The sequence below is a fragment of the Salvelinus fontinalis genome, chromosome 26 (genome assembly GCF_029448725.1).
Source record: "Salvelinus fontinalis isolate EN_2023a chromosome 26, ASM2944872v1, whole genome shotgun sequence".
Lineage (NCBI taxonomy): Eukaryota > Metazoa > Chordata > Actinopteri > Salmoniformes > Salmonidae > Salvelinus > Salvelinus fontinalis.
Genome location: NC_074690.1, coordinates 25,916,690 through 25,942,634, shown reverse-complemented (window position 1 = coordinate 25,942,634; position 25,945 = coordinate 25,916,690). Strand labels below are relative to the sequence as shown.

The 25,945-nt window shown below is 43.0% G+C and overlaps 1 protein-coding gene across 3 annotated transcripts in view; it reads left to right on the top strand.

The window, feature by feature from the left end:
• brinp2 (bone morphogenetic protein/retinoic acid inducible neural-specific 2) overlaps positions 1 to 25,945 on the top strand; it is a 134,362-nt gene that overhangs the window by 63,960 nt on the left and 44,457 nt on the right. For all 3 annotated transcript variants that reach the window (XM_055883268.1, XM_055883269.1, XM_055883267.1), the window contains 4 exons: positions 8,463 to 8,653; positions 10,035 to 10,216; positions 13,305 to 13,410; positions 25,639 to 25,875. In XM_055883268.1, the coding sequence (XP_055739243.1) occupies positions 8,463 to 8,653; positions 10,035 to 10,216; positions 13,305 to 13,410; positions 25,639 to 25,875 (716 nt within the window). The remainder of the gene's footprint in view (positions 1 to 8,462; positions 8,654 to 10,034; positions 10,217 to 13,304; positions 13,411 to 25,638; positions 25,876 to 25,945) is intronic.

Here is a 25,945-nt window from a genome sequence, read left to right as displayed (position 1 = left end):
TCCCCCCTCATCAATCTACATACAATACCCTATAATGACAAAGCAAAAAACGTTTTTATTTTAAATGTTTGCAAATGTATTAAAAATAAAAAAATAAGAAATATCACATTTACTGTACATAAGTATTCAGAATCTTTACTCAACACAGGAGTGTTGAACCACCAAGACTTCAACAAAGTACCTTTGGCAGCAATTACAGCCTTGAGTCTTCTTGGGAATGACGCTACAAGCTTGGCACACCTGTATTTGAGGAGTTTCTCCCATTCTCTGCAGATCCTCTCAAGCTCTGTCAGGTTGGATGGGGAGCGTCGCTGCACAGCGTCTCACGTCTCTCCAGAGATGTTCGACCGGGCTCTGGCTGGGTCACTCAAGGACATTCAGAGATTGTCCCGAAGCCACTCCTGTGTTGTCTTGGCTGTGCGCTTAGGGTCGTTGTCCTGTTGGAAGGTGAACCTTAACCCCAGTCTGAGGTCCTCAGCACTCCGTAGCAGGTTTTCAACATGGATCTCTCTGTACTTTTCTCTGTTCATCTTTCCCTCAATCCTGACTAGTCTCCCAGTCCCTGCCGCTGAAAAACATCCCCACAGCATGATGCTGATGATGCCAGGTTTCCTCCAGACTTGACGCTTGGCATTCAGGCCAAATAATTAAATCTTGGTTTCATCAGACCAGAGAATCTTGTTTCTCATCGTCTAAAAGTCTTTAGGTGCCTTTAAGCAAACTCCAAGCGGGCTGTCATGTGCCCTTTACTGAGGAGTGGCTTCCGTCTGGCCACTCTACCAAAAAGGCCTGATTGGTGGAGTGCTGCAGAGATGGTTGTACATCTGGCACGTTTTCCCATCTCCACAGAGGAACTCTGGAGCTCTGTCAGATTGACCATTGGATTTCATCCCTGACCAAGGCCCTTCTCCCTTGATTGCTCAGTTTGGCCGGGCGGCCAGCTCTAGGAAGAGTCTTGGTGGTTCCAAACTTCTTCCATTTAAGAATGATGGAGGCCACTGTGTTCTTGGGGACTTTCAAAACTGCAGACGTATTTGGGTACCCTACCCCAGATCTGTGCCTCGACACAGTCCTGTCTCGGAGCTCTATGGACAATTCCTTCGACCTCATGGCTTAGTTTTTGCTCAGACATCCACTTTCAACTATGAGACCATATCATGTCCAATCAATTGAATTTACCACAGGTGGACTACAATCAAGTTGTAGAAACATCTCAAGGATGATCAATGGAAACAGGATGCACCTGAGCTTAATTTTGAGTCTCATAGCAAAGGGTCTGAATATTTATGTAAATAAGGACATTTTAGAATAAGGCGCAACAAAATGTGGAAAAGTCAAGTGGTCTGAATACTTTCCGAATGCACTGTACATATATACACATACAGATGAAGTCGGAAGTTTACATACACTTGGGTTGGAGTCATTAAAACTCCTTTCTCAACCCCTCCACAAATTTCTTGTTAACAAACTATAGTTTTGGCAAGTCGGTTAGGACATCTACTTTGTGCATGACACAAGTAATTTTTCCAACAATTGTTTACAGTCAGATTATTTCACTTATAATTCACTGTATCACAAGTCAAGTGGTCAGAAGTTTACATACACTAAGCTGACTATGCCTTTAAACAGCTTTGTCACGTTCCTGACCTGTTTTCTCTTGTTTTGTATGTGTTTATTGGTCAGGGCGTGAGCTGGGTGGGCATTTCTATGTGTTGTGTTTCTATGTTGGGTTAAAGGGTTAATTGACCTTGTATGGCTCTCAATCAGAGACAGGTGTTTTCGTTTTCCTCTGATTGAGAGACATACATAGGGAGGTTGTTTCTCACTGTTTGTTTGTGGGTGATTGTCGTCCGTGTCTGTACCATACGGGACTGTTTGGCTGTTCATTCGTTTGATGTAGTCTGTTCCTGTCCGTGAGTTCTACGTGTAGTTATGTAAGTTCATGTTCAGGTTTCGTCTACGTCGTTTTCTTATTTTGTAATTTTCCAAGTGTTTTCGTATTCGTCTTTGTCTTTCAATAAATTACATTATGTCATCATACCTTGCTGCGTATTGGTCCACCGATCCTTCTCTCCTCTCCTCGTCCGAGGAAGAGGAGGACGACAGCCGTAACAGAACCACCCACCTTATAACCAGAACCAAGCAGCGGTGTAATCGGAGGAAGGGACAGCACAAGAAGGAGGAATGGACATGGGAGGATGTTTTGGACGGGAAAGGTTGCTACACATGGGAGGAGATCCTGGCTGGAAGGGATCACCTCCCATGGGAACAGCTGGAGGCACTGAGGAGAGCAGAGGCAATCGGAGAAGGGAACCGGCGTTATGAGGGGACGCGTCTTGCACGGAAGCCCGGAAAGCCCGTGAGTACTACCCAAAAATGTCTTGGGGGGGGGGCTAAGAGGTAGTGGGCCAAGGGCAGGTAGGAGACCTGCGCCCACTTACCAGGCTAACCGTGGAGAGCGGGAGTACGGGCAGACATCGTGTTACGCAGTAGAGCGCACGGTGTCTCCTGTACGTGTGTATAGGCTAGATTGAGCATTGAGCCAAGTGCCATGAAGCCGGCTCTACATATCTGGCCACCAGTACGTCTCCTTGGGCCGGCTTACATGGCACCAGCCTTACGCAGGGTGTCCCCGGTTCGCCTACATAGCCCGGTGCGGGTTATTCCACCTCCCCGCACTGGTCGGGCGACGGGGAGCATTCAGCCAGGTAAGGTTGGGCAGGCTCAGTGCTCAAGGGAGCCAATACGCCTGCACGGTCCGGTATTTCCGGCGCTACCTCCCCGACCCAGCCCAGTACCACCAGTGCCTACACCACGCACCAGGCTTCCAGTGCGTTTCCAGAGCCCTGTTCCTCCTCCACGCACTCTCTCTATGGTGCGTGTCTCCAGTCCGGTGCCTCCAGTTCCGGCACCACGCACTAAGCCACCTGTGCGTCTCCAGAGCCCTGTACACACTGTTCCTTCTCCCCGTACTCGTCATGATGTGCGTGCACTCAGCCCGGTGCCACCAGTGCCGGTACCACGCACCAGGCATATAGTACGCTTTGAGAGTCCAGTGCGCCCTGTCCCTTATCCCCGCACTAGGCTTGAAGTGCGTGTCTCCAGTCCGGTGCCTCCAGTTCCGGCACCACGCACCAGGCCTACAGTGCGTCTCAGCCGGCCAGAGTCTGGTCCCGTGTGGCTCAGTTGGTAGAGCATGGCGCTTGCAACGCCAGGGTTGTGGGTTCATTCCCCACGGGGGGACCAGGATGAAAATGTATGAACTTTCCAATTTGTAAGTCGCTCTGGATAAGAGCGTCTGCTAAATGACTTAAATGTAAATGTATGTAAATGTCTGCCCAACGGCGCCTGAACTGTCCGTCTGCCATGAGCCTACAAAGCCTTCCGCCAGACAGGATCAGTCTGAGCCATCCGTCTCCGCAGCGCCATCTGAGCCATCCGTCTCCGCAGCTCCATCTGAGCCATCCGTCTCCGCAGCGCCATCTGAGCCATCCGTCTCCCCAGCGCCATCTGAGCCATCCGTCTCCCCAGTGCCATCTGAGCCATCCGTCTCCCCAGCGCCATCTGAGCCATCCGTCTCCCCAGCGCCGTCTGAGCCATCCGTCTGTCCCGAGCCATTAGAGCCGCCCGTCTGTCCCGAGCCGTCAGAGCCGTTAGTCAGTCAGAAGCCGCTAGAGCCATTCGTCAGTCAGGATCTGCCAGAGCCGCCAACCAGACAGGATCTGCCAGAGCCGTCAACCAGACAGGATCTGCCAGGGCCGCCAACCAGAAAGGATCTGCCAGAGCCGCCAACCAGACAGGATCTGCCAGAGGCGCCAACCAGACAGGATCTGCCAGAGGCTCCAACCAGACAGGATCTGCCAGAGCCGCCAACCAGACAGGATCTGCCAGAGCCGTCAGTGAGCCATGAGCGTCCAGAGCCGTCAGCCAGCCATGAGCGTCCAGAGTCCCTCAGCCCGGACCTGCCAGAGTCCCTCAGCCCGGACCTGCCAGAGTCCCTCAGCCCGGACCTGCCAGAGTCCCTCAGCCCGGACCTGCCAGAGTCCCTCAGCCCGGACCTGCCAGAGTCCCTCAGCCCGGACCTGCCAGAGTCCCTCAGCCCGGACCTGCCAGAGTCCCTCAGCCCGGACCTGCCAGAGTCCCTCAGCCCGGACCTGCCAGAGTCCCTCAGCCAGGACCTGCCAGAGTCCCTCAGCCCGGAGCGGCCGCCCCTTATCCCGGAGCTGCCGCCCCTTATCCCGGAGCTGCCCCTTATCCCGGTGCTGCCCCTTATCCCGGTGCTGGCCCTTATCCCGGTGCTGCCCCTTCATTTAGGTGGGTTTAGTTGGAGGGTGGTCATTGGGAGGGGGATACAGAAGCGGGGAGTGACTATGGTGGTGTGGGGACAGCGTCCGGAGCCTGAGCCACCACCGTGGTCAGATGCCCACCCAGACCCTCCCCTAGACTTTGTGCTGGTGCGTCCGGCGTTCGCACCTTAAGGGGAGGGTTATGTCACGTTCCTGACCTGTTTTCTCTTGTTTTGTATGTGTTTATTGGTCAGGGCGTGAGCTGGGTGGGCATTTCTATGTGTTGTGTTTCTATGTTGGGTTAAAGGGTTAATTGACCTTGTATGGCTCTCAATCAGAGACAGGTGTTTTCGTTTTCCTCTGATTGAGAGACATACATAGGGAGGTTGTTTCTCACTGTTTGTTTGTGGGTGATTGCCGTCCGTGTCTGTACCATACGGGACTGTTTGGCTGTTCATTCGTTTGATGTAGTCTGTTCCTGTCCGGGAGTTCTACGTGTAGTTATGTAAGTTCATGTTCAGGTTTCGTCTACGTCGGTTTCTTATTTTGTAATTTTCCAAGTGTTTTCGTATTCGTCTTTGTCTTTCAATAAATTACATTATGTCATCATACCTTGCTGCGTATTGGTCCACCGATCCTTCTCTCCTCTCCTCGTCCGAGGAAGAGGAGGACGACAGCCGTTACAAGCTTGGACAATTCCAGAAAATGATGTCATGGCTTTAGAAGCTTCTGATTTGCTAATTTACATAATTTGAGTCAATTGGAGGTGTACCTGTGGATGTATTTCAATGCCTACCTTTAAACTCGGTGCCTCTTTGCTTGACATCATGAGAAAATCAAAACAAATCAGCCAAGACCTCCGGAAAAAAATGTAGACCTCTACAAGTCTGGTTCATCCTTGGGAGCAATTTCCAAACGCCTGAAGGTCCCACTCTCATCTGTACAAACAATAGTACACAAGTATAAACACCATGGGACCACGCAGCCGTCATACCGCTCAGGAAGGAGACGGGTTCTGTCTCCTAGAGATGAACATACTTTGGTGCGAAAAGTGCAATTCAATCCCAGAACAACAGCAAAGGACCTTGTGAAGATACTGGAGGAAACAGGTACAAAAGTATCTATATCCATTGAAGCAACATCTCAAGACTGGAAGTTAAAGTTAAAGTTTGGTCGCAAATGGGTCTTCCAAATGGACAATGACCCCAAGCATACTTCTGAAAGTTGTGGCAAAATTTAAGGACAACAAAGCCAGGTATTGGAGTGGCCATCACAAAGCCCTGACCTCAAGCCTATAGAAAATGTGTGGGCAGAACTCAAAAAGCGTGTGCAAGCAAGGAGGCCTACAAACCTAACTCAGTTACACCAGCTCTGTCAGGAGGAATGGGCCAAAATTCACCCAACTTATTGTGGGAAGCTTGTCGAAGGCTACCCGAAACGATTGACCCAAGTTAAACACTTTAAAGGCAATGCTACCAAATACTAATTGAGTGTATGTAAACGTCTGACCAACTGGGAATGTGTTGAAAGAAATAAAAGCTGAAGTAAATCATTCTCTCTACTATTATTCTGACATTTCACATTCTTAAAATGAAGGGGTGATCCTAACTGACCTAAGACAGGGCATTTTTACTAGGATTAAATGCCAGGAATTGTGAAAAACTGAGTTTAAATGTAGTTGGCTAAGGTGTATGTAAACATCCGACTTCAACTGTACATACAAACACACATACATATAAAATACATATATATATATATATATATATATATATATATATATATACACACCTTTTTAAAAATATTTTTTCCTTTATTATTTTCCACTAACTCTACCACCCCTCCCCTAAATGGAGTCAACTAATGAACAACAACACTTAAGTTTCCACTTCCAGCTAATACATACTATATACATTTTACAGACACATTCTATTTTACAATAGCTATCTTTTGTTTGTTTTTACTCCTATCTTTCTGCTACCCTCAACCCTTCCCATCTATTTCTAAGACAATTCTATTTGCCATATATTATTAACTGTGCTGTTTCACAAAAGTTCTGAACCTATAGTATAAACATTTTACGGACACAGTGCATTTTATACTAGTTATCTTGTTATTAATGCCACCCTTCAGCTCCACTCAGCCCCTCCCACCTATCTCTCAACACCATCCATTTTGGATTTCTATTTGCCATATATTTTTCAACTGTGATGTTTCACAAAAGTTCTGAACCTTTCTATTCTCATAGTTTCTACAGATTGTAAATAAAAGATACATTTTTTTTGCTAGGAGAATTATTGTATTGATCGATTGACTATGATTTTTCAAATCACCCAGTAGTGCTATCTGCAGAGGTAACTGTTGCAATTCTTCAGCGCTTCCTGGACCTGTGACCAAAAACAAACTATGGCATTGCATCGCATTGCTAGCTGTGCCACCAGAGACTCTGGGTTTGAGCCCAGGCTCTGTCGCAGCCGGCCGCGACCGGGAGGTCCATGGGGCGACGCACAATTGGCCTAGCGTCGTCCGGGTTAGGGAGGGTTTGGCCGGTAGGGATATCCTTGTTTCATCGCGCACTAGTGACTCCTGTGCCGGGCCGGGCGCAGTGCACGCTGACCAGGTCGCTAGGTGTACGGTGTTTCCTCCGACACATTGGTGCGGCTGGCTTCCGGGTTGGATGCGTGCTGTGTTAAGAAGCAGTGCAGCTTGGTTAGGTTGTGTTTCGGAAGACGCATGGCTCTCGACCTTCATCTCTCCCGAGCCCGTACGGGAGTTGTAGCGATGAGGCAAGACAGTAACTACTAACAATTGGATACCACGAAATTGGGGAGAAAAAGGGGGTAAAAAATAATAATAATAATCTGCAGAGCTGGGATGGTTGTATCCCCCATATATATATATAACATTCTATTGGTTGCAAGAACTTTGAATAATCATTTAAATTGAACAATTCTTTTGCATCCGGCGTTGTTTTGCGTATTAGTTCATAAACCATGTGCCATGGAATCGGAACATTGACAATCTCTTCCCAAATATTTTGCAATCTATATGGCACAGCTATTAATTTGTTGGTCCTTAAATTAAACTGGAATGCTTTTTTATTTATCACACTTTTCTTTAACCAATTTTGGTCTTTAATGCAAGGCCGACAGTCAAGTCCATTTGAGTTTAACCACAATAGTTGTTGTATTATTTGTTCTGTTTTTCTGGTGGATTAAACTGAAATTGCAAGCATCTTTCTATGGCTTATTTTAAAAATAGCGATATTTTGGAGATGAGTTCATTTTCAAATAACTGAAAGTGAGAGGATGTAATCTGAATAAAGGGAAAAAAGGCAGTTTGTCAACATGGGGTGAGACATTCTTACTTATCTGCTAGAGAACCAGTTTGGATTTAAGTATAACTTTTGTGTGACTGATGCCTTTTAGTGAGAAGTCTAATTCTCTAATATTGAATCATTTCTAAGCTCCGAATTCATAGTAATTGTTTTGCTGTTCCAAATAAAATGGAATATTTTTTTGGTCATATAATTGAAAAAACAGGTTCCTAGCTGTAGGCAAGACCATAAACAAATAGGTAAACTGGGATATGACTAAAGAGTTGGACTGTAACGTTGTTCTTAGTCTTTGAAATTGTGTAACAGTATGCGATTACAGTTTAATTACCTTGTACTTACATTGCACTACCAATGTTATTCCTGTGGCATAATGTCTATGTAGTGTTAGGTTGGACTAAACATGTTTTCTATACTTTCTTTCACTGTATCATGATCAAACACTTTCCATGTTGTGTATGTTGTCATGTAAGTGAAAATGTATTTAATGTCTATGATAATCATACACAACTAATGTAACAGCTGGTTGTGACTATTGTAATCCTAACTTCAAATAATCTGCAAAATAAGTGTTGATGTGGAATGTCATGTTCTATTTTTCCCATTGGGACAATAGCATGTTATTGTCGCTGTTTTGTTATTTTTTGTTCTGAAGGAATACATACATATATTAATATTCAAATTGAATAATAGTTTTTATTTCAAATGTATGCACATCAAGCTATGTCTTCTATATCTTGATATTTGAATTCTCTCACATATGCAAGTATCAACCTATGAAATGACCCAATCACCATGAATCAGATTTTTCCAAATTTCCAAATTATCCCATGGTTCACTTGCAGGGAATTCAGCCATTGGAAAGTAAACAGCTTGGCTACAGAGAAGAGGGACGTTTTTAAGGCCCCCTTGCCACTGGCGCCGGAGTTTCTACGCAACCTGAGGCTGCTGGGTCGAAGGCCAAGTCTGCAGCAGATCCACGAGAACTTGATAAAGAAATATGGGACACACTTTTTGGTGTCTGCTACACTAGGAGGTAAGCAGCTTCACATACACCGACTCAGTGGCACTTAGCTCTAGGCTATGTGGCTAAGGGATGTGGTTGCGCTTCGCAGTTTGTTCTCAAAATAGCTTCAGTGTAATGTCATCTCCTTAGATATTGATTATGTTGACTGCCTCAAAACAAGCCAAAGGTTACTCATATTTGGAACACTGTGCTCATGGTATTACTGGTGAATTTATGTCAACAGAAACTTTGTTTTTACTAACGTTATTCAACATAAGTTAACATTAAAGCAAGAATCCTTAGTTGCTACATCACTTTTTGGACTCATAAAGAGGTATATCCATTGTTAATGAAGAATATAACTTATAAATGCCCAATGAGCTAAGTTCAACTGTTATTCATAACCCAAAATACAAGCTTGTTTTACTCCAATGTTTGTAAACTACCTAAATGTAAACAAACACTGTATAGCCTCAAAACATGGTTAAAACTATACCTTTCATATTATGGATGTTCCTGCAACCATAGCTCTGTCTATGAATTTGAGTGGTTTTCCAGCACCATCCCTTAGCTTTTTAGCGAAACAGGGGCAGTTAGAATGCTTTGTTATTATTTAAATTAAGGATTCTAGCTTCAATACATATTGTCAGTCATTCTCTGTTAGTATGGACAAAATCTGCTTGGTGTTGATTTGACAATCCATGATTGAGGTACTGCTGAATACATAAGGAAATTTCAATAGTTATAGTTTGAGATTGCATCTAAATAATTGATTGAACAGTCATGGTCCTGGTCTCAAAACATTTGCTGTGACATCAACCAAAATATTATGTCTGATGAGATGTTGGCACTAATTATGATGTCACTTAATGGTGGATTGATGAAGTGAAGCTACAGAGTCTAAATGACAAGAGAGATGAATGCAGTGGCAAAGCCATAGTGAGCTTTTGTAATCAATGGCTCAAATCAAAAGGGATGGGCCATACACTGCATGCTAATGAGATGATTGCAAATAGCAATGCACACATTCTTCTGCTGGGTACTGATGGTATCTCATAGCCTCAAGGTAGAAGAGAGCTAAGCACACTGTCTGGTCTAGCAGAACCATGTGAATACTATGGTGTTACTTTGAAAAGTCTGGGGTTTCATACAAGACAGAGATAAACCTTTATAATCTGTCTGCAGTCTATGAACTTTTGTCTGAATACCTCCGTTAATTCCTCTCGTGAAGGATAATGTCACCCATTACTCTCAATAAGTATTACAAATGTATTGTCATTATGAGTGAGCAAGTTGTTCTAGTTGTTCCTTAGTATTAAGGACTGTGTGTATATTTGACTGAAGTTCTCTCTGGGGAAAAAAAGTCATTATATTCTTCTTTTCTTTTCTCTTCTATTATTTCTTTCTACAGGAGAAGAATCGTTGACAATCTTCCTGGATAAGCAGAAGCTCAGTAAGAAATCGGAGGGACAGGGAAACAGCTCGGTGGTCTCCCTAGAAGTACTGCATCAGTTGGCTGCCTCTTATTTCACAGACCGCGAGAGCACCTTAAGAAGACTTCACCACCTACAGATAGCCACCTCCGCCATAAAGGTAAATCTACTGCTACTCTCAAGGACACTCAGTCATTGAAGCATCCAGTTTCTTTTTCAGAATATATTCGATTAGTTTGCTAGAGTATATCCAATTTGTCAGTGGGTTGTACATGGAAGTTGTATTTGGCCGGTTAGTTTTCATTTGAATGTGAAACAGAATGGTGGTAGGCTACTGAGACCTTTGGCATTGAGAAATCGTTCCGTGTGTCTGTAATACAATGCTCAACTCCAGTAAAAAAAAGGTTGCATGGGTAATGTTTTGTTGCTTAGCAGCTAATTACTCAGCATACATTTGAGTTCTACACACACACACACACACACACTTTAAAAGGCAGTATTCTCATCTGCATGCATCGAGTACTGATGTATCATGATGACAGGAGGCGAGTGGGTGGACAGGGTTGGCTTTCAACGTTTATTCAAATAACGTCTGTAAGATTTTCCAACTTTTCATCTCAGATAAAATAACTTTTTCTGAACATTTCGGACTTGATGGTGATTTTAGATACGTGCTTCCCAACATGTTGTGCTGTGGCTCTTAAAAAGCTTTTCAGATGTTATTTTACACCAAGGAGAAAGTGCCATACAGTCTGTACTGTAATGCATTGCAACTGGGGATTTTCCAATTTGCCAATTAGATTCAAATGGGGTATTTTGTGCTTTTAATGATCAGACTTTCCCTTATTTAGACAACATTCTGGTAAGTCATTCATATTGTACCTTAAATTGACAAATGGGTTACAGTATATGTTAAGAGTATTTTAGAGTAAATACTTTCTGAGTATTTACCAGCACAACTACATACCATTTGATCTCTGTTGTTCTCTGGTTTCCTCTAGAGGACAAATGTCCCATTTGACCTATGGTACACTTCACTGTCATCATGACCACATACAGTACAATGTCATTATTTGTTATGACACTCCATTGTCCTCATGATATTGCAAGTATTTTTGAGCTTAGACTACACCGAGAGAAAAATATAACGATAATGATAGCAATATGACATGATCCTAGTAACAGTCCTATAATGTATGCTCCAGCTTGATCTTCTTTAAACTACATTTAACTCAATCTACTTCAATAGCTCTGTTTGGAATGTAAGATTATTTGTCAAAGTCTATAGAGCTACCATTACCATTTTACAGAGTACTGGTACCATCATGTTTGTCAGAAAGTTTCACAATAGGCTGTACTAGTTGTACGTATCCAAGCTAACTGGCAGACAGCAGAACCGTCTTAATAACATTATGAAGCACCAGGAATCAGTGTTTCAAACTATATGAAAGGATAGACAGTTTAACACTCACATTAAGAAGACTTCAGCCCTGCAGTGCTTCAAGACGAGAAGCTGCTGGTTACATTTTTGCAAAATTATCATCTCTAGTATGTGAGCCACCTGCTCCTCAATGCTCTGTCAACTCAGCTAATCATCCAGGAGAGAGTGGGATGTGCTTGACCTGTCTGTGTACGTGCCTTTAGGCTTTGTGGTTGCAATGAAACCTTTGGAGGAGGAATTAAATATATTGTCTTATGGTAATGCAGGGTGACCATGAAGTACTTCAATTTAGTCTGAATAAATTGCAGTCTTATAGTTGAAACAGATTCAACAGTGTCACGATCGTCTTCTTGATAAAGAGAGGACCAAGGCGCAGCGCGTGAAAAATACATCTTCTTTAATGAAGGAAAAAACAAAACTTACAAAATGAACAAAACAAACGATCGTGAAGCTAAACATAACTACGTGCACACATGCAACATAGAACATAGACAATTACCCACAAACACCTAAAGCCTATGGCTGCCTTAAATATGGCTCCCAATCAGAGACAACAATAAACAGCTGTCTCTGATTGAGAACCAAATCAGGCAACCATAGACTTTCCTAAACACCTACACTGAACACAACCCCATACATACTAAAAACCCCTTAAACAATACACACACCCTAAACTAGACAAAACACACAAAGACAACCCACCCCAACTCACGCCCTGACCAACTAAATAAATAAAAGAAAAAAGGAACAATAGGTCAGGAACGTGACAAACGGACACAACTGTAGTTGAAACATTCACAGACACCTTCACAGACACAACAGTAAGACAAATGCAGTATGGTCCACAATGCATAGAATGTATTGTTGCACTGACTTGGTATTGTTTGACAGGGGTCGATTGAAAAACAATATTTTACAATTAATAATTTGTAAAATGCCATATTAATTCAGTCTATTGTAGCTTACTGGCAGCATTTCTTTGACAATAAATACAATCTTACTCCTACATAACTGCAAGGGAGATTTGGAAGGAGATTTGCACGGGAGGTTTACATTGATGGGTGAGATTTTATGAGGACAAAGTGACATCACATCATTTGTAAGACATAATTTACTGGTCAGAATTGCTCAGCCAGAGGCATATCATTAGTATTATTGCTAGGTCTCCCATCATTAGCCTATACTCACAGACCAACATCTTTCACTATTGTGTTCTTGTACATTCTTCTCATCCAATAACTAACTGCACTCTTAGAAAGAAATATGCTATCTAGAACCTAAAAGAGTTCATCGGCTGTCCCCATAGGAGAACCCTTTAAATAATTACTTTTGAGTTCCATGTAGAACCCTTTCCACAGAGGGTTCTATATGAAACCCAAAAGGGTTGTACCTGGAACCAAAAGGGTTCTCCTATGGGTACAGCTGAAGAACCCTTTCGGAACCTTTTTTGTGTAAAGTCTTATATGTACAGGATCTTGCTTTTTCACTGTTGCCTTTTTAATTTTTGAGCTTCGTACTACTGTATATTGTTCATATATCATTCATATTTCAATGACAGGAGTTGCAGGGGCATCATTTCTTTTTTTCAGATTTCTCCTGGCTTTTGGCAAGATAGCATTTTTTGACAGATGTGACATCTGAAAAATAGTACAGATGATGGTTCTCTGACTATCGTTTCAGATGATTGCAGAAGTATTTTGGTATGGTTAGAAACCGCCCGTACTGTTTACTTTACTGCCAGAAACGGGAACAAACAGGTGCATGATTCACCAGTAATAAGGCATTAAAATATCTCCTTGTTTCCTAGGTAACAGAAACTAGGACTGGGCCACTTGGATGCAGTAACTATGACAGCCTTGATTCTGTTAGCTCTGTCTTGGTACACAGTCCTGAAAATAAAATACATCTAAAAGGTAAGCTATTTTACTCCTTTCTCAAAATGGTTGGACTGTGTTCTACTATATTTGTGTATAATCATAGAAATAGAATGAATAAAACTGTCTTGGAAGCTCTAACCCTGGCAATTTGATTGGTAAGAGCTGTTCTTTGGCCCGAGGCAAAGCCAAGGGCTGGGAAACAGCTCTTAGGAGGGAGTTATCACATGATAATCCATGGGTTCGAGGGCATTATTGCTTTTATAAAACGGTTGCCAACATATATATATAACAAAAAAGATGAATGACATTTTACAAAAATGAGTAAATTTGTTTTTTATACATCCTTCCACTAGACAATATAGTCCGGGTAAAAGTCAGTTGTCAGTTCTGAGGTTCTGAAGTTGCTAACCAATGAGGCTGGTCGTTACTTCTATTCTTTTGTTTTTGACCCAGTTGTTCATTCTATTAATTCCACAATAATAGAATGAAATACATGCCAACAAATCATTGGCATGTAGCTAGCTAACAGAGGTTCAATGATTACAAGATAGTCAAGAACTTTAATAAATGATTTATAAATAGGCACCAACCAGCTAGCTGATTGTCGAGTCGATAAGATAGTTATGGAGGATAGCTAGGCTAACATTACTTCTCTTTTGCTAGGTAGTTAGCCAACTACAGCTAACACACAATCACATCAAGCAGCTGAAATTACAGCAAACTATGGAATTTGTGTTTGTTTTACCTTTGTTTCTATTGCCAATTCTATGAATACATCCATTATAATGATGCTGATACATGAATTGGCCTGGATCAGAGAAGCTGTCAGTCACGTTCATATGCAGAGCACGGAGGAGATCGCAAAAAAAAAAATGCAACATGTTGCGCAGGTCGGATAGGCACGCAGCGAGGCTTATATTAACCCTGCTGTACCAAACCAAATGCTAGGCTAGTAGAATGGGGAAATAATTCTCCAGACACTTTTTTCCATTAAGTTTATAAATTGACTGGCTGGGCTATGGGACAGTGGATGTGCATTGATAAATCTAATGGAACTGATACAGGCATTACCCATGGAATGCGGGAATTGTGGTGCTCTAACTCCCTGCTATCAGCGTCTAGGATCCAAACAACCAGTTTTATAAGATGCAGTAATTTCCATGGTATTTTGGAATGTTCTATCAACTGATGCTGGATTGCCATGGTAATGTAGAATGTTCATTCAAATGATGCTAAATTATGTGGCTCATGCAATGGAATGTATTTTTCGTAATGTCCGTTGAGTTGACTCAACAAATCACAGCACAGATTTAATGGTACATGTTCTGCTTTTACTTAGGGTGTGTTCGTAAATTCAATCTGGAGTGCCAGAGTGTTATTCAGAGCGTTATCAGATTGTCCTTTCGTAAATTCAGAGTGTTTCTCTCTCGTAGCGTTCAGAGCGCACACTGGACGCTCTGGCCGAGGAGTAGGGTTGCGTTCTGATCTCTCAACGGGAGTCAAGCACCCAAGCTAACTGGCTAACGTTGGATAGCTTGCTAGTTACTTCCAGACACAAAAGAGAGAACACCTTACTTTGACCATTTTACTCGCCCTTAATGGTGCACAACTCCAGGATTTGTGGAGTCGACTCCGATTCCTGTGGTTAGAGTCGTAGGAGTCGACTCTTGCTCGACTCCCAAAACACGCTGAAATGGATGCGCACACACGTAGACACCACTTCATTATTGCAGAGTCCTGCTAGAAAGACTACGTTTGCGTTCTAGAGGACAGGCATGAGCATGATGCTGCCCATTTGCTCACCAATTTAGCCTATAAAAGGCCTTTTTGTTTGAATTTAGAAGGTAATGTGTAGGTACTACAATATTTCAGTGATATTTCTGCTGTGTGCAGCCTTGACTGATCCCATGGGATGATGCGGCGCACTCTACGCTGATAAGCCTATTCTTTGCCATGTTGTAGCCCTATTCGGACGGGAATTACTAGAGATGTTGGTTTTGTAATTATTATCCAAGCATGTGCATTATTCCAGGGGATGATTCACACAGGATTCGTTTTTCAAAACTGCCCCCTGTAATTCCAAATGTTTTCAAATTTAATTGACTCTTACGAGGTTTTAATTTGAGGTTTTAATTGGAGGTTTTCATTGTAGGTGTGAAGATATCTCAACGTCATGTATAGACGATAATAGGCTAGCTATACTGATAACTCATGCTTGGCTGCCAAATGTATAGGTCTACCTATAATTTAAACATTCATGAAGTGTGATTATAATCATTATTTTAATGATCCATGGTAGACGTCCTTCCTAATAATAATGCCCCAACATCCTGCTGATTTGAGCTGCTGAACCGTATTTGCACCTGACTATGTTTATGGATGAGAAAGTGAACTTGCCATTTCCAAAAAGTTTAGCGGGGATGCTTTGCAATCTATTGCCTAGGACAAGGCTCTCCAACCCTGTTCGTGGATAGCTACCATCCTGTAGGTTTTCATTCCAACCCTAATCTACCGCGTCTGAATCAGCAGCCTCCATTGGCTGGTTAATGAACTGAATCAGGTTAGTTACAACTGGGGTTGGAGCAAAAACCTATGAGAAGGTATCTCTCCAAAAACAGGGTTGGAATGCCCTATCTCTAGGACACCAACAGTCAGCCAGGTTTTCATCAAATAACCTATAGGCACAATACCTTTTATTGCACATTTAGGCCTAATTAAACTGATGCATTCGGCGATGTTCAACTTAAATTCACTGGCACTATGAAGAATAGCTTAACCATACTAATTGATAGCTTAATATATACTTTAATATACTTTTAGGGAATTTACGAGGCATTGCTAGACAAGATATTACTAGATACAGATTACCAAGCATAGCGGTTTCACTCGCTGGCTCGCCTGCTCCTCTTTCTCTTTGCTATGAAAGACGCTAGTATGTGTTTGGTCTTCGGTCTGTTGCATGTAGAAAAAGCTCAGCCTACTCATTGGTAGCCCCTACTTTAGGCTAGTGAACTTCCGTTAGACATCGCAAGCCAAGAAATTGAAAAATACAGCATTAAGATAGCCTATAGCCTACATCTTTTGATTACAGATGCACGGTTCGTACAGTCTGCCTAACTGTCTGCCTGCATAACTTCCTGGCTATGCACATCCCATCCCATCTCTCTCTCCCTCGCTAGCTCACGCTTTCTTTACTGTGAGAGATACGATAGTTTGTGTTCTCGAAGTAGACTACTGCAAATAGTTTCCTCTGTTGCAAAAATACTGAATCTTAGGAGTCGATTCCTTGCGGAATCGAAGCTTGACACCCAGAAATAATGAGTCGACGGGCAAGGAGTCGATTAATCGATTATTTTTGAGTCGACTCCCCTCCACTACTTTTCTCTAGGTTGAAGATGGGAAGGTTAAGACAACTTAATAATTCCATGAGGAAGTGTTCGAAAAAAAATGGGACCAGCACCGTTGCTGATTACACAGGATTAGCATTGAAAACATGGCCAACGGTCCGGAAATCCAGTAATGAAGTGGCTGTAGATTATGTTCAAAACACCTAAAATAAATGAATAGAATGACAGTAAAGCAGTTATGCTACAGCATGTGTTCGCTGAGTAGTTATCTGAAATTCCCTTTGATGGTGAACATTTTGCGCTGCAACCATTCACTCCCAGTCATTACGAATACGGAAGCTGGTCTCAAAGACTAATGGCATATTAGAATCCTCTTATCTTAACCTGTATATTTTTATCCTAGCTTTTAGTTCCTGGCATGAGTGCACTCAAAATGGCTGCCAGTCCACCCATTATGCCATCATTGACTTGAATGAAGACGCCCTTTCTGTTCATTATATTTTTATGTGTATAATATACTCAGTATGTTCCTTGCACTTCATCTCATTTTATGGTACAGTGTGTTTATGCTGTAAGACAAATGACTTAGAATCCACAAAAATACTTTTTTGTTTGCCAAGAAGAGAAAATTATTTAAGTTTCAAATGATCATAACTCTTCAACGGGATGTAAGTGATTATTTAGGTGGATAACCTTTATTGCAAACAGTACACTCTCCAGGCAAAGGCTTTGTATTCACCCTTGTGTTATTCACTGTTCTTTCCAGCTCTGATCTATACAACCAATGCCCTATGATTTAGATAGGTGTAGATCAGTGCTTCAAAGCTAGCAGTGGACTCTCATTATTCACTCCTCAAGACTATTCAAGAAATTCATTCAGACTCCTGCATGATCAAATCTCAGATCATAAATCATATCTGTGAAGCAAGGTTTTTACATCCTTGTGTTTGGGATTTTTTGGTTATGGATTCATCCATCTACTTTGGACTAGTGCTTTAACGCGATCCCGGGTATTCCATACACGGTGCACTACTTTTGACCAGAGGGCCAAAGGTAGTGCACTATATAGGGAATAAGGTGCCATTTGGGATTCAGCCTTTGAGTGCTGCTTCCATAACCTGGAGAAGCCCTCAGGAGCCCTGGCTCCCAGCAAGTCCAACCAGCAGGTCCATCATGGCTGCACCGGTCCAGAAAGAGAGGCTAGACAATAGATGATTGGGCAAAGATCAGACATAATGAGGCCCAGATGGCCAGGACACAGTCCAAGGATGGAGGAACAGCATCTCACTAGCCAAGCTGGCATTCCCATGGACACCACAGGGATAGCTAGCAACAACGAATGGTTTAAAGAACATGTTTTTATTTATTTATTTAACCTTTATTTAACTACGCAAGTCAGTTAAGAACAAATTCTTATTTACAATGACGGCCTACGAAAAGGCAAAAGACCTCCTGCGGGGACAGGGGCTGAGATAAAAAATAAAAATAACATAAAAGTATAGGACAAAACACACATCACGACAAGAGAGACAACACAACACTACATAAAGACAGACCTAAGACAACAACATAGCAAGGCAGCAAGACATGACAACACAACATGGTAGCTACACAACATGACAACAACATGGTAGCAACACAACATGGTAGCAGCACATAACATGGCACAAACATTATTGGGCACAGACAACAGCACAAAGGGCAAGAAGGTAGAGACAACAATACATCATGCAAAGCAGCCACAACTGTCAGTAAGCGTGTCCATGATTGAGTCTTTGAATGAAGAGATTGAGATAAAACTGTCCAGTTTGAGAGTTTGTTGCAGCTCGTTCCAGTCGCTAACTGCAGCGAACTGAAAAGACGAGCGACCCAGGGATGTGTGTGCTTTGGGGACCTTTAACAGAATGTGACTGGCAGAACGGGTGTTGTATGTGGAGGATGAGGGCTGCAGTAGATATCTCAGATAGGGGGGAGTGAGGCCTAAGAGGGTTTTATAAATAAGCATCAACCAGTGTGTCTTGCGACGGGAATACAGAGATGATCAGTTTACAGAGGAGTATAGAGTGCAGTGATGTGTCCTATAAGGAGCATTGGTGGCAAATCTGATGGCCGAATGGTAAAGAACATCTAGCCGCTCGAGAGCACCCTTACCTGCTGATCTATAAATTATGTCTCCGTATTCTAGCATGGGTAGGATGGTCATCTGAATCAGGGTTAGTTTGGCAGCTGGGGTGAAAGAGGAGTGATTACGATAGAGCAAACCAAGTCTAGATTTAACTTTAGCCTGCAGCTTTGATATGTGCTGAGAGAAGGACAGTGTACTGTCTAGCCAAACTCCCAAGTACTTGTATGAGGTGACTACCTCAAGCACTAAACCTTCAGAGGTATTAATCACACCTGTAGGAAGAGGGGCATTCTTCTTACCAAACCACATTACCTTTGTTTTGGAGGTGTTCAGAACAAGGTTACGGGTAGAGAAAGCTTGTTGGACACTTAAGAAAGCTTTGTTGTAGAGCATTTAACACAAAATCCAGGGAGGGGCCAGCTGATTATAAGACTGTATCATCTGCATATAAATGTATGAGAGAGCTTCCTACTGCCTGAGCTATGTTGTTGATGTAAATTGAGAAGAGCGTGGGGCCTAGGATTGAGCCTTGGGGTACTGAAACAGCAGATTTTCACTCTTGGAGAGAGGTAGTTAGCAAACCAGGCCAAAGACCCCTCAGAGACACCAATATTCCTTAGCCGGCCCACAAGAATGGAATGGTCTACCGTGTCAAAAGCTTTGGCCAAGTCAATAAAAATAGCATCACAACATTGCTTAGAATCAAGGGCAATGGTGACATCATTGAGGACCTTTAAGGTTGCACTGACACATACATAACCTGAGCGGAAACCAGATTGCATATTTTATTTTTATTTTTTATTTCACCTTTATTTAACCAGGTAAGCTAGTTGAGAACAAGTTCTTATTTACAACTGCGACCCGGCCAAGATAAAGCAAAGCAGTGCAACACAAACAACAACACAGTTACACATGGAATAAACAAGCGTACAGTCAATAACACAATAGAAAAAAAGAAAGTCTATATACAGTGTGTGCAAATGGCGTGAGGAGGTAGGCAATAAATAGGCCATAGTAGTGAGGTAATTATAATTTAGCAGTGATAAATGGATAATGGAGTGATAAATTAGCAGATGATGATGTGCAAGTAGAGATACTGGTGTGCAAAAGAGCAGAAAAGTAAATAAAAACAATATAGGGATGAGGTAAGTAGATTAGGTGGGCTATTTACAGATGGACTATGTACAGCTGCAGCGATCTGTTAGCTGCTCAGATAGCTGATGTTTAAAGTTAGTGAGGGAAATATAAATCTCCAGCTTCAGCGATTTTTGCAGTTCGTTCCAGTCATTGGCAGCATAGAACTGGAAGGAAAGGCGGCCAAAGGAGGTGTTGGCTTTGGGGATGACCCGTGCGATATACCTGCTGGAGCGCGTGCTACGGGTGGGTGTTGTTATCGTGACCAGTGAGCTGAGATAAGGCGGAGCTTTACCTAGCATAGACTTATAGATGACCTGGAGCCAGTGGGTCTGGCGACGAATATGTAGCGAGGGCCAGCTGACTAGAGCATACAGGTCGCTGTGGTGGGTGGTATAAAGGGCTTTGGTGACAAAACGGATGGCACTGTGATAGACTGCATCCAGTTTGCTGAGTAGAGTATTGGAAGCTATTTTGTAGATGACATCGCCGAAGTTGGGGATTGGTAGGATAGTCAGTTTTACTAGGGTACGTTTGGCGGCGTGAGTGAAGGAGGCTTTGTTACGAAATAGAAAGCCAATTCTAGATTTGATTTTGCATTGGAAATGTTTAATATGAGTCTGGAAGGAGAGTATAGTCTAGCCAGCCACCTAGATATGTGTAGTTGTCCACATATTCTAGGTCAGAACTGTCCAGGGTAGTGATGCTTGTCGGGCGGGCGGGTGCGGGCAGCGAACGGTTGAAAAGCATGCATTTGGTTTTACTGCGGTTTAAGAGCACTTGGAGGCCACAGAAGGAGTGTTGTATGGCATTGAAGCTTGTTTGGAGGTTAGTTAACACAGTGTCCGAAGAAGGGCCAGATGTATACAGAATGGTGTTGTCTGCGTAGAGGTCGATCACCCGCAGCAAGAGCGACATCAATGATATATACAGAGAAAAGAGTCAGCCCGAGAATTGAACCCTGCGGCACCCCCATAGAGACTGCCAGAGGTCCGGACAACAGGCCTTCCAATTTGACACACTGAACTCTGTCTGCGAAGTAGTTGGTGAACCAGGCGAGGCAATCATTTGATAAACCAAGTCTATTGAGTCTGCCGATAAGAATACGATGATTGACAGAGTCGAAAGCCTTGGCCAGGTCGATGAAGGCGGCTGCACAGTACTGTCTTTTATCGATGGCGGTTATGATATCATTTAGTACCTTGAGCGTGGCTGAGTTGCACCCGTGACCAGCTTGGAAACCGGATTGCACAGCAGAGAAGGTACGGTGGGATTCGAAATGGTCATAGTGATCTGTTTATTAACTTGGCTTTCAAAGACTTTAGAGAGGCAGGGCAGGATGGATACAGGTCTAGAACAGTTTGGGTCTAGAGTGTCACCCCCATTGAAGAGGGGGATGACCGCGGTAGCTTTCAAATCTTTAGGGATCTCGGACGATACGAAAGAGAAATGGAAACAGAATGATAATAGGGGTTGCAACAATGGCAGATTTGTAGCGGGGCAGGGGGAAATGAGGGAGAAGCATCGGGGATAGTCGCATTAAAAGCGGTGGGAGATGAAGAAATGTTGGACGGGCAAGGAGGCATGGCTGAGTCAAATAGGAATCCTGACTTAAGGAAGTGGTGATTAAAGAGCTCAGCCATGTGCTTCTTGTCAGTAACAACCACATCATCAACTTTAAGGGACATGGGCAGCTGTGAGGAGGAGGGTTTATTCTCCAGGTCTTTAACTGTTTTCCAGAACTTCTTGGGGTTAGACCCACAGAGAGAGAATGCTCCTTAAAGTAACTAACTTTGGCCTTCCGGATAGCCTGAGTGCACTTATTTCTCATTTGCCTGAATGAGAGCCAGTCAGCCAAATGCAATTATTGAGGTGGAGTAACTCTGCAAGATCACGGTCGAACCAGCGGCGGAACCTGTTTTTAAATCTCATTTTCTTTAAGGGTGTGTGTTTGTTAACAATACCACTGAAAATATCCAAAAAAGAATGTCCAAGAATTTTCGACAGAGGGGATCAAGCTGATTCTATACCATTTTACAGAGGCCAGTTCATGAAGGAAGGCTTGCTCATTAAAGTTTTTTAGAAAGCGTCTATGACAAATCAGGAAAGGTCATTTCACTGAGCAGCCATTACGAACATCTGATAGGCCAAAATGGAAACCTGGGTAAAGCTTGGGTTAGGTGGAGACTGAGAGTAGTAGAATATCACACAATAAAGTTATCTGTGGCTTAATGTTCTATTGATAGAAAATATAATGAAGAGAAACTATTATGAATACTTTTTTTTACAATCCAGTTATTTTCAGCTAATTAAAAATACCATAAAAACACTGGATATTGGTCAATGTAACCACAGACGATGCAATCTCTATTGCACTCCAGACTGCCCTTTCACACCTGGACTAAAGGAACACCAATGTGAGAATGCTATTCATTGACTACAGCTCAGCGTTCAACACCACAGTGCCCTCAATGCCCATCACTAAGCTAAGGACCCTGGGACTAAACACCTCCCTCTGCAACTGGATCCTGGACTTCCTGACGGGCCGCCCCCAGGTGGGAAGGGTAGGTAACAACACATCCGCCACACTGATCCTCAACACGGGTGCCCCTCAGGGGTGCGTGCTCAGTCCCCTCCTGTACTCCCTGTTCACTCATGACTGCACGGCCAGGCAAGACTCCAACATCATCATTAAGTTTGCTGATGACACAACAGTGGTAGGCCTGATCACAGACAACAATGAGACAGCCTATAGGGAGAAGGCTAGAGACCTGACCGTGTGGTGCCAGGACAACAACCTCTCAATGTGATCAAGAGAAAGGAGATGATTGCGGATTACAGGAAAAGCACGCCCCCATTCTCATCGACGGGGCTGTAGTGGAACAGGTTGAGAGCTTCAAGTTCCTTGGCGTCCACATCACCAACAAACTAACATGGTCCAAGCACACCAAGACAGTCGTGAAGAGGGCACGACAAAATCTATTCCCTCTCAGGAGACTGAAAAGATTTGGCATGGGTCCTCAGATCCTCAAAAGGTTTTACAGCTGCACCATTGAGAGCATCCTGACGGTTGCATCACTGCCTGGTATGGCAACTGCTCTGCCTCCGACTGCAATGCACTACAGAGGGTAGTGCATACGGCCCAGTACATCACCGGGGCCAAGCTTCCTGCCATCCAGGACCTCTATACCAGGCGGTGTCAGAGACTCCAGAGACTCCAGCCACCCTAGTCAAAGACTGCTCTCTCTGCAACCGCACGGCAAGCGTTACCGGAGCGCCAAGTCTAGGTCCAAGAGGCTTCTAAACAGCTTCTACCCCCATGCCATAAGACTCCTGAACATCTAATCAAATGGCTACCCAGACTATTTGCTTTGCACATTGACTCTGTACCTGTACCCCCTGTATATAGCCTCCACATTGACTCTGTACCTGTACCCCCTGTATATAGCCTCCACATTGACTCTGTACCGGTACCCCCTGTATATAGCCTCCACATTGACTCTGTACAGGTACCCCCTGTATATAGCCTCCACATTGACTCTGTACAGGTACCCCCTGTATATAGCCTCCACATTGACTCTGTACCTGTACCCCCTGTATATAGCTCTGCTGTTGTTATTTATTGCTGCTCTTTAAATATTTGTTATTCTTATCTCTTACTTTTTTTAGGTATTTTCTTAAAACTGCATTGTTGGTTAAGGACTTGTAAGTAAAAATTTCACCTCTTGTACTCGGCGCATGTGACAAATAACATTTGATTTGATTTGAATATAATACAATGAATCTAAATGGGGTGGTCCACAATCCGAAAGGTGTCTTACAGCACTAGTAAAATCCTTAAGGATAATAACCCTATTCAAATAGGCCTACGTGTGAAGTTGAAGTAGATAAACATTGTAGTAGGGTTACTAGAAAACAAACAAGAACAGTTAATCCCATTTCAGTACATCCATTATTATTTGCAACTCAAAGTCCATGCGGTCTATAATAATATTAAATGGCAGAGGTTAATGCCAGTCTAATAAATGTTATATTTTCCAATTCTTTAAAAGCAGGCTGTAGGGTTGTCTGCAGACAAGCATTTCAGCGAACACTAATTTGCTTCGAACACCCACGACAGGAATGTCACCACAAGTCAAAGGTGAAACCAACACAAAGTACAGTGTGAGGAGAGGAATGAGCCCTGAGCATTATTTTCTTTCAGCCATCACCAATTATAAACACAGCTTTGCCAATTTCTAGCGCCTTCTTCAGGTTTGACATTTAAATTGTCAACCCACTTAATACTGCCGTCTCCTGAAGGAAGCTCCCTGCTGACGGAGACCCGGTAACTACTGAGAGGTGGTTGGAAATCTGTAACATTATATGAGCTCTTTTTTGAAATAGAGAGAGAGAGTGTGTGTGTCTTGGTGTGTGTGTCTTGGTGTGTGTGTGTGTGTCTAGGTGTGTGTGTGTGTGTGTGTGTGTGTGTGTGTGTGTGTGTGTGTGTGTGTGTGTGTGTGTGTGTGTGTGTGTGTGTGTGTGTGTGTGTGTGTGTGTGTGTGCTTGGTGTGTGTGTGCGTGCACATGTTTCATTATATTCTTCTAATGTGTAGAAGTTTATTTTGCAAAAAAGTCTCTGAAGTCCCCACAAGAGATCAGACATTAGCACAGGAAAATACATAATATATGGGAAAGTGTTGTTCTTGACAACTGAAGCTTGCAATTCCAAAGAAAAGTACTACTTGCACTGTCTCCAAAAAGAGGCAGAGATGGAGGGTCTGGGGAGCAGTCTGTTATTTAGCTGTCTCCCAAATTAAAGCCATCTCTGCCAGCTAGCTCTCCTATTGGCTCACAGAACCTGACAGCCGCCAAGGCAGGGAAGGAAGACTGTGACTAATTGTGTCTGCTCTCCACAATCCAGAAAGTAAATACCAAGGAACACACATAAATATTCATAATAAGGCATACGGATTGACTCCCGCTCTTGAAAAATGTCCAAAGTGGTGCAACTGACAGGGAGCCTTTGTCAAAGGATAACATGATCATTAGATTCCAAACACCTACAGCTTCTGACTAAACAAATACTTTGAGGGAAAAAAAGCACACAATTGAATGCATATTATTGAACTCTCTGCAATAATATGAATATGTCTTGATCATGTATATTTTAAACACTGCAAAAATATAATGGGTTTTCAAATTGCTTGTGATTTTATGGTGTCCTTATCCACATTACATATCACCTATTTTAGGTGCATCTATAACAATTGTAGGAGATTTGTGCAGGTGTAGATCCATAGGGGGGGCATGTTCTGATGGGTGGCATTGTTTTATAGAACTGTTCCATCAATATGTTGGTTGCGTCTCAAATAGCACCCTATTTCCTAAGTAGTGTAGTATCGTAAGTGCATAGTTCCATAACCTTGATCACATACACTCTGGATTTTGTTTTGCAGTCTCTGCCATAATCTCTAAGGCCCAATTACTAGCAACCAGGTTCACTTGTCTTACTGTGGCTAAACTAACCCAATTACAGTCATTCCCATCTCATTTTTAGACTTACGCTCTCGCTATGGAGGCTCTTTGAGGGATAAACTTGACATATATATCTTGATGCCACTAAAATATAATATTGCATAAATGACAAGATTCTATAATATTTTCCTCTGTACTCAGGTTTACAGGATGTCCTTCCAGAATTCCTCCGGAACCGTTTTGTGGAGGCTGCTCTCAGCTACGTGGCATGCAACTCTGAGGGGGAGCTTTTGTGTCGTAACAATGACTGCTGGTGCCGCTGCTCTGCCAAGTTCCCTGATTGTAACTGCCCCTTGGCTGATATCAAAGTCATGGAGGAAAATCTGCACAAAAGCAAGGAATCCTGGACCAACTTCAACACTGAATTCATGGAATCAGGTGGGTTATTTGTTTGTTATTTGTTATTCATTTCCGTCAAGCTGTATTTGAAAGCTATTGGGAGGAGCAG